Source organism: Elephas maximus, chromosome X, assembly GCF_024166365.1.
Source record: "Elephas maximus indicus isolate mEleMax1 chromosome X, mEleMax1 primary haplotype, whole genome shotgun sequence".
Classification (NCBI taxonomy): domain Eukaryota; kingdom Metazoa; phylum Chordata; class Mammalia; order Proboscidea; family Elephantidae; genus Elephas; species Elephas maximus.
In genome coordinates this window covers 51,059,429-51,073,835 of record NC_064846.1, presented here as the reverse complement: position 1 = coordinate 51,073,835, position 14,407 = coordinate 51,059,429, and the positions used below count along the sequence as shown (strand labels likewise).

Below are 14,407 nucleotides of genomic sequence, written 5' to 3'. Positions count from 1 at the left end.
GGACTCAACCTGCTGTTGCTGATTTTGATGAAGGATAGGGTCCATGGGTCAAAGAATGCAAACAGCTTCAAGAACCTGGAAAGGCAAGGAAACAGATTCTCCCCTAAAGCCTCCAGAAAGAAATGCAGCCCTGCTGACACCTTGATTTTAGCCTACTAAGACCCACAGCAGACTTCTAACCTACAGAACAGTAAAATACTAAATTTGGATTGCTTTAAGGCACTAAGTTTGTGGTAATTTGTAATGAAAGCAATAGAAAACTAACAAAGAGGCTGAGTTATCTATTCCCCTCAAAAATTTAAAATACCCTGTGGCTCCTCTTTGAGTTCACTATGAGCATCTTGGCACAGTTGGGAACCATGACTCTAGGACAGGGGTCGGCAAACTACAGCTGGTGGGCCAAATCCAGCCCACTGCCTGATTTTGTAAACAAAATTTTACTAGATACAGCCATGCTCATTCCTTATATATCTATGACTGCTTTCAGACTACAGCATAGCTGAGTAGTTGTGACCAAGACAGTATGGTCTGCAAGACTAAAATATTTACTATCTGGCCCTTTACAGAAAAAAATTTGTCAAACCCTACCCTAGGATATGGCTTTACTTCCCTATCCATCTAACTTTATTTTCCTTCACTCCAGTGACATCCCCTTAGCTACATTCCCCATATGCTTATTGTTCTGAGTTCCTGTTACCACCTTAGCTCATGCTACAATTCCATCTTAAAATTCCCTTTCCTTCCTTTTCTAAATCTCCTATCTTTTAAGGTACATCTTAAGTCATACCTTCTGCTTAAATCCTTCCCAAACTATTCTATCAGGGCATTCTTCCTACACTACAGCACTTAGGTTTTGATAGACCAAACAACTATTTTATTGCTCTCTAAATTGTTACATGTAAGTGACAGCCTGTCCTTAAAAACAGACTGTAAGCTCCTTAAGGACAGCAACCATATCTTGAATGTCTCAGGAAAATTCCACAAAGCCCAGCCATTGTTCTATGCACCAATGGGGTGCTCAGGTAATGTGTTGATAGCATTTCTTAACCTGAAATTCAATCTGAAATGTTTTAAGTTTGAGCCCTGATAGCTGAAGCTGTAATCTGATCTCCACAACTGTTAAAAGCGATATTACAGATGATATATTTGTAGCCATTCCAATAGTATGATGGCTGGTATCTCTTTTGGCATTTATGGTTTTGAAATTTATAATATTCTTAGGATAAATTTGTGAAAACAACAACCTTCTCTAATCCCTCTCTCAAATTTTTATTTCTTTCAAAAAACTTATTTTGTTGTGGTTGTTGAGAACATACACAGCAAAACATACACCAATTCAACACTTTCTACATTTATAATTCAGTGACACTGATTACATTCTTCGAGTTGTGCAACCATTCCCTCGCCCTCCTTTTCCGAGTTGGTCGTCCCTGTCAGGGTCGAACTGTGATCCCCCAAAATATGGGCTGTAAATCCTAACTCTATGCCTGTGCTTATAATCCCGTTGCGGAATTGTCTTTGTTATGTTAATGGGGCAGGATTCACATAAGGTATGTCTCAGGTCAATCTCTTTAGAGATATAAAAAAGATTAAATAAGCAAGCAAGCAAGCAGAGATGGGAGAAGACTGATGCCAAGCCAGATGGAGATCTCCAAAGAACCAGCAAACAAGCTGAAGAGACAAGGACCTTCCTTCAGAGCCGACAGACAGAGAAAGCCTTCCCCCTAGAGCCAGGGCCCTGAATTCGGATGTCTAGTCTCCTAAAGAAAACCCTGGTGGCGTACTGGATAAGTGCTATGGCTGCTAACCAAAGGGTCAGCAGTTCAAATCCACCAGGCGCTCCTTGGAAACTCTACGGGGCAGTACTACTCTGGTCTGTAAGGTCGTTATGAGTTGGAATCGACTTGATGGCACTAGGTTTTGGTTTTGGTTTAGTCTCCTAAACTGTGAGAAAATAAATTCCTGTTTATTAAAGCCATTCATTTGTGGTATTTGTTATAGCAGCACTAGATAACTAAGATACTCCCCCAGTTAACATGAACTTACTACTCCCTAAGGTTCCCATCTAATCTTTCTAGTTGCTGTTGTCATTTTGATCCCAATATAGTTCTTAGACGAGCATAATGCACACACACAAAAAAAAACCCATTGCCATCGAGTCAATTCTGACTCATAGCAACCCTACAGGACAGAGTAGAACTGCCCCATAGAGCTTCCATGGAATGCCTAGTGGATTCGAACTGCCGACCTTTTGATTAGCAGCCATAGCTCTTAACCACTACGCCACCAGGGTGTCCTATAATGCACAAGGCAGACATATTTTACTAGTTTAGCTAAACTACTGTTTGGTTTTACGAAGACTTCAGGGCATATTTTTGGTTTAAGGTTTCAAGATTATTTCAGGGCAATAGTTTCAGCAGTTCATCCAGCATCCATGGCTCCAGGAAGTCTGGAATCCATGAGAATTTGAAATTCTGTGCTACATTTTTCCCCTATTGATCTTGAGTCTTCTGTAGAATCTTTGATCAAAATGTTCAGTAATGGTAGCTGGGCACCATCCAGTTCTTCTGGTCTCAAGGCAAAGGAGGCAGTTGTTCATGGAGGCAATTGGCCGTACATTTCATATCCTCCCTTCTATTTCTGACTTTCCTGCTTCCTCTGTTGCTCCAGACAAATACACACCAAGTGTTGTGCTTTGGGATGGCCACTTGCAAGCTCTGAAGACCCCAGGCACTACACAATGAACTAGGAGGTAGAGCAGAAGCACTGTAACTTTATTACTCCAGTTAACCATATGTCTCACGAAACTATGACCCTAAACCTCCAAACCAAGGAACAAAATCTCATGAGGTTTCTGGTTGTACATGAGCAATCTCAGCAGCTACTCTTTTTTGTGTATGTGCGCACATTGTTGTTGTTGTAAATATACCTATCACACAATTTTTGCCAGTTCCATTTTTTACAGGTGTACAACTTATTGACATCGATTACAATAATCGGCTGTGCAATCCTATCTTTGATCAACATGAATTCTCTTATATTTTGACTGAGCACATTTTCATTTTATATAAGGTAAATTGAGTAAAAAGGATAATGATGCCAGAAATGGGATAAGAGTTCTTCAACAAATTTATTACCCTTAAAAGACTTCACGTAGACGACAGTATACTATTTTCCTGTTTCTAATAAAATGTGTAGCAAGTATTAAGGTACTTAAGCCAGAAATCCTACATGTTTAACTGAATAAATCTACTGGCTGTGGGATATCTCTATTTGGATGTCATACAATCACCTCAAACTCATCATACGATAAAACTAGTTATCATAAGCAAACAGTTCAACATTTTTTAAAATCTAAACGGTAGCCTTTTTTTTTTTTTGGAGGAGTGGCAAAGATGATGTACAAAGACATTAATTTCTAAAACCTAAGAGCTGAATTTCACAAATCCTTACCAGAGTTAATCATTAGAAATTCCTATTCCTTTCACTCAAGAGCAACAGCATGACTTGGCTCTGAAACATTTGTGAAATTGATGTCACTCCTAAATCACTCTTAGGCATTAAGTCCTGACCAAAGATAACCATTATGAGCCAGACTTGTATTTAAAAGACAATTTCATATAAACTGAGGGCAGGTAGATACCATAACCACTGAGTAGCCCAAGGGACTAAGAATCAATTGCTCCGCATTAACTTGGGATTCCCATCCAAACAGCTGGCTCTTTCACAAGTATTAAGCCTAAAACTCTTCTGAGTCTCAATAAATTAAGGTGTAACATTTAACTAACTTTATTACAGTTTTGATGGAAAAATAAGAGAAAATAGATTTGAGTAGTTATTTTTTCCCCATTCCAAGGAAAATGACACCAAATATGTCTTTATTTCTCATGCCTTCTTTCTCTATACTCCCAGGACACACCTTGCCCTTTCTTGCCCTTGCATATACTTCCGTTTGCTTAAAATGTTCTTCCCCTATTTGTCCACCGAGCAAACTTCTACTTTTCCTTCAAGTTTAAGCTCAAATGTAATCTGCTTTGTGAAACTTCCCCTGACTTCCTTAAGCACTTCTACAGGTTCTTCCCACTCAACATACATCCCCCATTAAAACAATTACTTTATACGTATTTAAGTCTTTTATATACGTATCTCATTCCATGTGTTCACAGGAGACAAGGATTCCTAACTTTTCATCCTTATGTCCCTAAACCAAAAACCAAACCAAACTCACTGTTGTCGAATCGATTTTGACTCACAGCAACCTTATAGGTCAGAGTAGAAGCCCCATAGGGTTTTAAGACTGTGATCTGTACAGAAACAGACTACCGTATCATTCTCCTGCAGAGCAGCTGGTGAGTTCAAACCGCTGACCTTTTGATTAGCAGCCAAACACTTAACCACTGGGCCAGCAGGGTTCCCCTTATGTACCTAAAACCAAAAAAACCAAACCCGTTGCCGCCGAGTGAATTCTGACTCATAGTGAGCCTATGGGGCAGAGCAGAACGGCCCCACAGGGTTTCCAAGGAGCAGCTGGTGGCTCCAAACTGCCTGCTGACCTTTTGGTTAGCAGCCAAGCTCTTATAGGGGCTGTACGCGTTGGAATCCACTCACCAACAATGGGTTTTTAATGGGTTTACCTTAGTACCTGGCAAATAGGAAGTATCTCATAATACTTCATAAAAAAAAAGAAATAAATATCTACTCCTCCCCGAAAAGTTTTTAAAACACACTGTTCTATTCTGGCTTTAACAACTGTTTTTCTTTGCCTTCTAAAAATATCCCCACTGGCTCAGCCTCAATGCCAAGCTCCTTTCTAAATTCTTACCTGTTTGTCTACCCTATTAAATTCTAGAGGCTTTCCATGAAAGCACACATCTTTCATACTGCACCAATACTTTCCTCTAAATCTGTTCACTGACTCCAAGACATTTTTTAAAATAAGCTTCAAACTGCTACTTTTTTCTCAATGTACTCAACAACTTGAGATCCACTTATCTTTTATTATTAAAATCAATTCTGAGGTTCTTTGTTTCACTAGAAATATTTTATGAGATGAATCCTATGCTCTTTTCCTTCCATGGTTTCCAAGGGTTTATCTCAACTGGGTTCCATATGTCACGTATCAGTAAGCCTTAATTTAAAAATAAAATCATTTTATCTCTAATCTAGGAAAATATATTTGAAGGAATTCTCAGTTAACTTATCTGGCTGGTTTTAGAGACCATTTCCCCCTAAAAGTTAGAGAATGGATTCATATCTGAAGAAATTATCAGAAACACATCAGGTTGGGTGTAACTCACCGGTACTCCTTTGTATACTCAAAGTCTTGTTTGTTGTAGGCAGGTTTTAAGAAGTTGCATTCAATGACTCCAATTACTCCCACACCTTCTCCATGAGTTGGCTTAGATGAAAAATAATAATTTCAACACTTGCATTACTATTGACTATCTGAAGGCGTTTTCTTTTGATTCCAAACAATAACAGAAAGGTTACATGATATTCATGGGCAAAGAAAGGCCATCAAGATCTAGCTAAACACACAGAATGTACTAGACTGCAAGTATTACACTGTACTGGAACCTCTGGCAAATTTTAGGGCAGAGGTTTTCAAACTATGATCCATAGATCCCTAGGATCCTTCAAGGATTAACAGCCATCTTTACTTTACCTACACTACACCTCTACTTTCATCTCTTTTACATTCTAGGATTGTTGTAAGATTTTATTTGAACAAAGAGTTACACTGGTAAAAAATCAAGTTTATAAACTATTGTTCTAGGGAACTGAAACCAAAGTTCAACTGAAAAAAATTTTAAAGGATGTATGTGATGATCACACTCCATTAAAATAAACAATTTTTCATATATATGCAGACCACCAAACCACTATTTAAGAGTCAGGCTTTCAGTGATCATTAATTACAAGTTGATGCAAAAGGTTTGTGGGCCTAAAATCATTTCTTATTCTTTAATGGGAAGGAAATGAGTCAAGGAGTTGTATAAAGATGATATAACAAGGAAAAGCAAGCTAGGCTGAACACTAGCTATCTTAGGTCTCATATAACTCAGTCCTACTATGTAACACAAAGCAATTTATCATTCTTTGTGCTTTAGCAATCTTTTCTGTAAAATAAGAATGAACGGGATACTGGTAAAAATTACTGCTTTAAATTATCACTAAAAAATTAAAGATGATAGTAACATTTGTATAGTGATTTTCAGTTTCTAGCATATTTTCACATAAATTGTTCAATTTAAACCTCTCAACCCTGTAACACGTGAGGTAGGCAAAGCAAATTACTATTGTTGTTTCTCTTTTACAAATAAGAAAATTGTGTCTCAAAAAATTAAATGATTTATGCAAGGCCACACAGTTTACAAAAGGAAAAATCAGGACCCAAATCCTAGTCTTCAACCACAAACTTTTATGCTGTTTCTACTATGCCTTATTGCTCCACCCTAAAATGGAAAGAGCTACCTTGAACACCAATAAACTGATACACATGGTAAGGTTGCTGGTGCTGTAATTCTACCTCTTATTAACAGTTACCTAGAAATGCATTCAGTAAAGTTCCTGGGTTGATTAACATTTATGAAAAATGAGAGGCAGAAAAAGGTTTTCAACACAAGATGGCTCCCTGGTAACACAGAATTCCAGATCAGATTTCACAACCATCCTAAGACGCGAGTAAAAGCTATTAAGGAGTCTATCCCCTTTTCGAATTTTAAATTCTCTTCCTACTCTCCTCAGCCCTCTATGACAAAGAAACATTAACCACTCACCTTCACCTGGCATCCCACCTTCTCAAAGGACTTTATGAGTCGGTTGTTATGATACATCATTACTCCAAACTGGTTATTATTCTTGCAAGAGAACCCAAAAGTGATTCTCACCTGCTTATTCTGAGAAGAAAATTATTAAGGAGGCAAACAAATACCAGGGGCTTTAGAAGACAAAATTTTGCTCTATATTATAGCAAAAGGCATTAAACACCACTGGATGTAAATTGGTAACAACCTTTCTGGAGGGCAATTTAAACTCTGTAGCAATAGCTTTAAACGTGTTCCTAAACTTTGATCAAATAATTCTCTTTTTAGAATCTATCCTACAGAAACAACCAAGGGAAGCACACAAAACTTATGAGTTATAGAAGTTTATCAATTATAGTTATAATGGTAGGAAAATATAAATAATTTAAATGTTCACCAATAAGGGAATGATTAAATCAATGTCAGTACGTCCACATGATGGTCTAGGATGCAGCCCTCACAAATTATGTTCCTCGAACACGGTTCCAAACATTAGGAAACGTTCCGAACGTAAAAAGCCACGTACGTTATCTACAAATACATACATGTGAATATATACACGGTAAAAACCGAGAAGAGGTACGCCAAAATATCATCACTGATTAAAAAATACATAGTCACAAAGCATTTCTTAACCCTTGCTAGGAATTCAATTTGCCGCTAGGTGTCACAGGTTCTGGTAAGAGCTGTAAATGCGACAACACAAATCCACACAATTATAAGCAATAAGGTAAGTCTTGCTAATGATACAAAACACAATGAAAGTAGAAGCACCAAGAACAAAATCAGGCAAAGGACAATGAATAGTCCTGTAGTAAAATATATTTCATGGGAAGTTAACAAACATGGATAGATGAAATTAAGAAAACTAACTGTTATAAGTAAAACATGAATAAGGATGAGTTTTTAACAAGTCCTACTCAATTTAAAAATCAATGATAAAGGGGAGATTCTCATTAAAACAAATACTAAGAAATCTTCAAGTCTAAATGAGTTGAATAAAAATTTATTTTTGCTCTTTATTAAAAAAAAAGATCACTATTGTCTCTTCTGACAAGCTATTTGCATCAAAACTACGGGACGAATGGTTTTGACTGTCAATTACTTTCCTTCTGTACTACATTTTTAAGTTTCTCATTTATGGGGTGGGAGTGCAGCAGAGGAGGAGATTTCCCAAATGGGTCAGGGATGATACAAAGACATGCAACAAGTGGGTATACAACACTGTAATGTTTAGCACAGAACACATAATGTTCTGGGCTCCAGATGCTCAAATTAAACCTCAAATAAGACCCTATTGCAATGCAAAAACAAGACAAAACTCCCTGAAACAAACAAGCCAAAATCCCACGCCATAAAATTAACATTTTAAAATAAAGATTGCCAAATCCTGTCCTTCTGTCATATACTTCTAAATTTCTAAATTATGGGGTGGGACTGCAGCAGGGTAGGAGGTTCCCCAAACTAGTGTAGGGAGGCAGAATGAAGAGTGAGAAAAAGCCTTGGATAAATAAAGAATAAAGAAGTTAGCATCAGTGACCTCATTCCTCGTGACCTAGGGGACAGTTTACTACGAATTTCATTTTATATTCATGCCTAAGTGAATTTATTTAGCCCAAATTCTAATATGAGAAGGAAAATGGTTTAATGGGAAAGGGGGCTGAGCAGAATTGAGGTATGCGTAGAACGCATACATCGGAATTTCCCTGATAGAAACCCACAAAAGAAGAGACTGAAAACAGAAATGTGGAGAAAAGTTGTGACACATTAGTGAGATCTTAAGAATACACAGACACGTCCTGACTCAGCAGCTGGACAGCACTTTTCTAGACTGGCTCTGTTAAACCTACAGTAGCGCTAAGATCCTAGCCTATATATGGTGATAAATTTATGTACAGACTCTAACAATGTTGGCTCAGGCTTTGTTAAGCTGGGTTTGTTTAGGACTTAAAAAAAAAGTTTCCTGGTAGGCAACATAGGTGTTCCCCAAAAAAGAGAAAATTGATCTATTTCGTCAAAAGAGAAGGACAATTTCTAAGTTTTGGTCAGGGAAAGAAAAGACAAAGCAAGCTAGATAATGCCTACAATAAAGCAAATAGAATGTGAACATGTTCCTTGGCCAAGAACTGTGCTTAGTCACTAGAAAATAAATTACATGAGCAATTCATAACTGCTTATGGGTTCTCACCTTTTCAAAGACTTTTTTTTGCCCAAAAAGCCATTAACAAATATGGTACCACCTCATTTCCATAGTTCACCTTAAGATAAGCTCTAGTACCTGAAATCTGTTTCCAATTCAATGGGGAAGTGAAAACAAGTGTTCCTCTGAGTGGCTCCCATTATAAAAACTGCCAGGAAATTCATGTCAAACCTGTTAAAGACTCATCTTACCCTAAAAAATCTACCTTTAATTTCCTCTCTCCTAACTTCCATCAATACAAATCTGGACCTGCTAACAACAAAAATCTCACTATAACCAAAAGATGAACAAGTCCTGGTCAACATTTTGCTTATTTCAATCAGTGTAATATACAAGAAAATTTCATTACAAACCAAACAATATGGGTTAGTGCTTATAGCTTTTGTTGCTGTTAGGTGCCATCAGGTTGGTTCCGACTCATAGCAACCTGTAGCAGAGATTCTCAAATATGGCTACCCATTAGAATCAGCTGAGGAGCTTTTTAAAAAAACAAAACTCTCTTAAAAAAAAAAAAGATCTCAGAATCTACTGAACCAGAATCTCCAAAATCTCAAGAATTTGTATATTTAACAATTTTCTAGGTGATGTCTGATACAACTGGTGCATAGATTGGCATTTAAGAAATACCTCCTTAGAATACACTATAGTAAGATTTGTACTATATAACACATCTTTTTTTAAATCAGAAAAAGAAAGCTTTTTGTTTTTCTGCACCAACCTGGAAATCTAATCCTGAAATGAAGAGGTCAACCTCCTGTAGTTGTAAGGATACTGTGAAGGTAGGTTTATATACACCATATTCTACATTGGCCAGGCTCTTGGCAATCATCTGGGTAGTCACCTTCTTTTGACGTAGAAAAATTTTCATTCGTGGCTTCATATATAGAATGCCACAAAATGCCTACGAACAATGAAGGAAAAGTTATTATGAGATATTGCCAATTCTAGTGACACCCCATAAAACATTGCTAGCAACTGAATTCTATTCTGGGCAAAGATACGGCTCTGTTTCTGTGCTTTGTTATAGTATGTTAACTAACACACTAAAGTGCTGCTGACTATATTAGCTTAAACTATTTCAGTGGATACAGTGAAAAAGAATCCTAGTAGAGGGCTAAAATGTTGTCGCCTTTATATCATTCAAATGAGATCTTGTTCTGTAATATTTTCATGTTACAGGAAATCTTACCTCTCAATTGTTAAGAAAAAACACTTACCCGTAAAGAATACTCTGTTTCTGGCAGCTCAGAGGTAACACCACCAGTCCCTTTTTCTTCTGTGTCAAAGTCTGATACCAGGATGTCATATTGATCTGTATCAAAGTCCAACTCAGACTTTCCATCTTTATTTCTGGGTAAAAGAGACAAGTACCAATCTAACAAAAACTGGCTCCAAAGGACAAAAATGCACTAGGAACCCAAGAGAAAAGAGACAATATGAGCCAAAAACTCAGGCATTTATTTCTTTCTCTAACTACCAGCACAAAGGAATTACAAACTACTTAGTTTGAGGATCACACACTATTTTAAGGCTATTTTCAGTCTAAAAAAATTTACTATGTTTCACAGGGGTGGTGCTGCCAAATTCATAAGGAAAGGAAAGGCAATGTGGGAATGGCTGTGATCTGATAAATCAAATGAACGTCAGCTATCTTTGAAGCTGGATCTCAAAATAGATCTCAACTTTCTGGGTATTGTTGGGTAAGTCACTCAGCATCACTTTTCCCAACTGAACAAACAGATGAATCAAGACCTATTTCTATTTACTTTAATGAAAAGTATAAGGACTAATAAGATAAAGATTTCCCCAGATCTAACTCTATTCCTTAGAAGGAAAAAAAAGATTATAGAAACAGCATATATTTGGTAGTTCTCAAGATACCATTTATGGATTATCATTTAAGTATAATAGTACTAATATTCCTTTCATAAGAACCTTTCTTCTTCCCACAATCCTTTTCAGCCACTTTGCTTTGGTCCATTCCAAGACCCTGGGCTACATCACTAACTACTGCCAGGGAAAAAAGGCAAGACACATCTTTATTCCTGGAAAAACTCAAAGCAAATGATGGGTTATAAAGAAAATATATATTAGAACAATGTTGTTGCTGTTAATTGCTGTCGAGTCAAATTTTGACTCGTAAAGACCCCATGTGACAGAGCAGAACTGCCCCATAGGGTTTTGTAGGCTGTAATCTTTAAGGGAGCAGGTTGCCAGGTCCTTCCCCTGTGGAGCCACTGGGTGGGTGGGTTCAAACCACTAACCTTTCAGTTAGCAGCCAAGTGCTTAACTGTTGTATCACCAGGGCTCCTTAACAGAACAATAGTTCCCAAAATTTGTTCTGTGGAACAGTAGTCCCTGAAGATGTATGTGTGTGTGTGAGTAAGTAAATGTTTTATTATCAAATAAAATCGAGAAGCAGTTTCTAGCCCTCTGAGCCTCCTCAAAATCCAAGGAGGAGGCTTTCGGCTCCACAAGCTCAGAGCTGCTGTGTTAAAAATATAGTTCCTTCTTCAGGACTGCCCAGAGCTACTACTGTGTGTAGCTTGAATAAAGCTCATGTCACTGTAATAGAATGTTCTAGAATTTTCCAGGACAATGCTGATTCTTACTATCCCTCATCACTCTAACACATAAACTCTAAAGAGGTTCCTTCCTGCCCATCACCGTTCACCAGTCAAGAAAAAGAGGTCTGAAGAAAAAACTGAGACTGCGTACTATATTGCTCTCTTAAAAACTCTCAACACACATTAACATATTAACACCTCTGAGAAGTCCTGCAGCAAAGTAATATGGTAAGTTTTGTTTAAGCCAGCTTTTCCTAACCTTATTTGGCCATTGAATCCTTTATTCACATGACATCTAATACCGTAAAAGAGAGAAACAACGTGCAGAAAAAGGCTGTTCAATGTGTGTATATCACTAGAAGTACTTGGGAAAATGATCCTTCCGATACAAATTATATTCCTTGAAGTTTTCCCAGTACTGACACAGGAAGATCTAAATTACCAGTGTGTGAGCCCTCATTACTTTTTTCTTTTCAATTGAAAGTAGTCTTTACATAAACCATCAGGGTTTTCATTATCAGTTTTACCCAGCTAAGAAATAAGACTAAACTAAGGAGACTTGAACTAAGGAGAAAAGGAAGAGTGAATATAGCTTAATAGTCTGTTTTATTAAACATACCAATAACACCTCTATTTTATACTAAAGGCTTTCAGTGTTTAGTGGCCACTGTTAAAAGTATTCCATCTGACATTGCAATATTAAACAAGTAATCTATCCTAGAACGTTTCTAGATTGTTTTTAGCTCTAAAGGCATGACCATATCCAGGCTCATTATACTTTAAACTCATCCGCTTTAGAGATTTTTCTGCTTCTAATCCGGCTACTCTGAAAGCGCCAAAATAGAGATCCTTCTTTTTTAAAGACCATGTTGTACTTTGTTGCCTTCATTTCTGTTCCTCACACTTCATTTTCATCGTTAAATTGAAAAAACAGCTATCGTTTGTCTATTGCAAAACAAGGAAGCCCTGGTGGCACAGTGGTTAAAGTGACTGACTGCTAAACGAAGGCCAGCAGTTTGAAACCACCAGCAGCTCTGCGGGAGAAAGATGTGGCGATCTGCTTCTGCAGAGATTTACAGCCTTTAAAACCCTATGGTGTCGCTATGAGTCAGAATCAACTTGATGGCAGTGGGTTTTTATCTGAAAACAATGTTCAGGAATATGAAGTAGGTATCTATAAAAGATTTTGAAGATCTTAGAATAATGTTGGTCTAGACTATTTGTGGCAAGAGCCTCAGGACAGGTATACTCCCCCCCCTGCCAAGTTCCACATTTTATCAACAAGACCCATTATCTCAAAGAAAACTGCGGTTCTAACAAAAAGTAAAGATATGTGGTGAGTACAAATATGTATCAAAAGTTATCCACTCTGCCTTTTTAGAGAGATTTATTAAATGTGCTTCATCATACTTTTTTTGTTTTCACACTTTTTTTGCTTATTAAAATCTACCACCCTTGGAATACTGTACCTGCGGATGTTCCAAATGAGAACACGAGTGCCTTTTTTGCCTGGGATGGCATCAAACTGGGACAGCAGATCATTTTCACTGTTGAAAATTGAATAGTTCAAGATGGCTTCTAGGCTGGGCAAGGAATCCTCTGTAATAATCATTTTTTGTAGAACCAGTCAAAGAAAAATTAATATCTTAAGAGGATGCTATCAAGAAGAAAGGTCAGCCTTTTGGGTTGTATGTTTTGAAAAAAATACAGACATCAAGCATGGGCATTACTGCTATAGAAGAAAAGAAAGGGGGAAAATGGGGAAAGGCTGTAAAGACAAACACTGAAATTAGTTATCCCCACAGAATATAGCTTAAAAGATAGAATGTAAACAAAGGTGGTCCTGTATTTGAGAAATACATTAAAGTTGAATTTTTAGACCCTTTGGGATCAATGAGTTCAAGCCTTACTGCTATACTGCTGGGGTCAAGACACTTAGTGTCTAACAGAAAATACAGCTTGTCCAGGTGTAGAGATATGAGATATTCTATCAGATATGCTGATGGATAGTACGTTTCTAGGAGCATGAACACAAATGTAGTTACCCTTAGGAAAAAAAAAAACAGAGGACTCTGGGAACTTTACCATGACAGGAGGCGGAGATGGGGGATATACTACATGTAGAGCAAAGCACATAAAAATTATAATTTCAGTATAGCAAAAACATTTCTAAGTCTCTGTCAATGATCCACTTTATTCTAGAAAAGTATTTAATATGGGGAAATTCCAGCTAAACTAAGTCATGCAAATACCTCTTTAAAGATGAATTTAAAAAAATAATTTTATTATGATAAAATATATATAAAAATGTTACCATTTTGAGCATTTTTAAATGCACAATTGAGTGACATTAATTATATTCACCATATTGTGCAACCATCACCACTAAAGATGAAAACTTTTGATAGCTGGATTTGACCTGAAAAAATCAGATTAGACTAAATTTTAACCAACATTCTCCATTTCCAGAAAGGATATTGGTTTGCTGGCTGAATGGAACAATTGGTACAATAACTGCCTGGGCCTGGACACATTCCAGATAGGTCTGTGATAGGAGTCCAACAGTGAGCGTACCCCCATTCTTGGTGAAGACAAGAGCATCTTTTCCTAGCCGCATAGAGCCTGACTTGAAGCCATTACCAAAGACCCCGATGGGACACTGGCTCTTCTTAATTACTTTATCTGTAAAGCCAAAGCTGTAATTACACAAGAAAAAAGAAATCAGAAAAATGAAAAGCATCCTAAGATAGGTAACGGGCAGAATGTTTGGCTTCCAAATGAAGTACACTTGTGAATGTCCCTACTTTTTTTATTCCTTTTGGTATTTCTGGGCA

At 37.2% G+C, this 14,407-nt stretch overlaps 1 protein-coding gene across 3 annotated transcripts in view; it reads right to left on the bottom strand.

The window, feature by feature from the left end:
* Positions 1–14,407, bottom strand: part of MORC4 (MORC family CW-type zinc finger 4) — a 59,287-nt gene that overhangs the window by 33,057 nt on the left and 11,823 nt on the right. For all 3 annotated transcript variants that reach the window (XM_049873153.1, XM_049873151.1, XM_049873152.1), the window contains exons 4-9: positions 14,052–14,269; positions 13,043–13,190; positions 10,224–10,356; positions 9,779–9,907; positions 6,780–6,899; positions 5,298–5,398 (exon numbers count right to left, since the gene is read on the bottom strand). In XM_049873153.1, the coding sequence (XP_049729110.1) occupies positions 5,298–5,398; positions 6,780–6,899; positions 9,779–9,907; positions 10,224–10,356; positions 13,043–13,190; positions 14,052–14,269 (849 nt within the window). The remainder of the gene's footprint in view (positions 1–5,297; positions 5,399–6,779; positions 6,900–9,778; positions 9,908–10,223; positions 10,357–13,042; positions 13,191–14,051; positions 14,270–14,407) is intronic.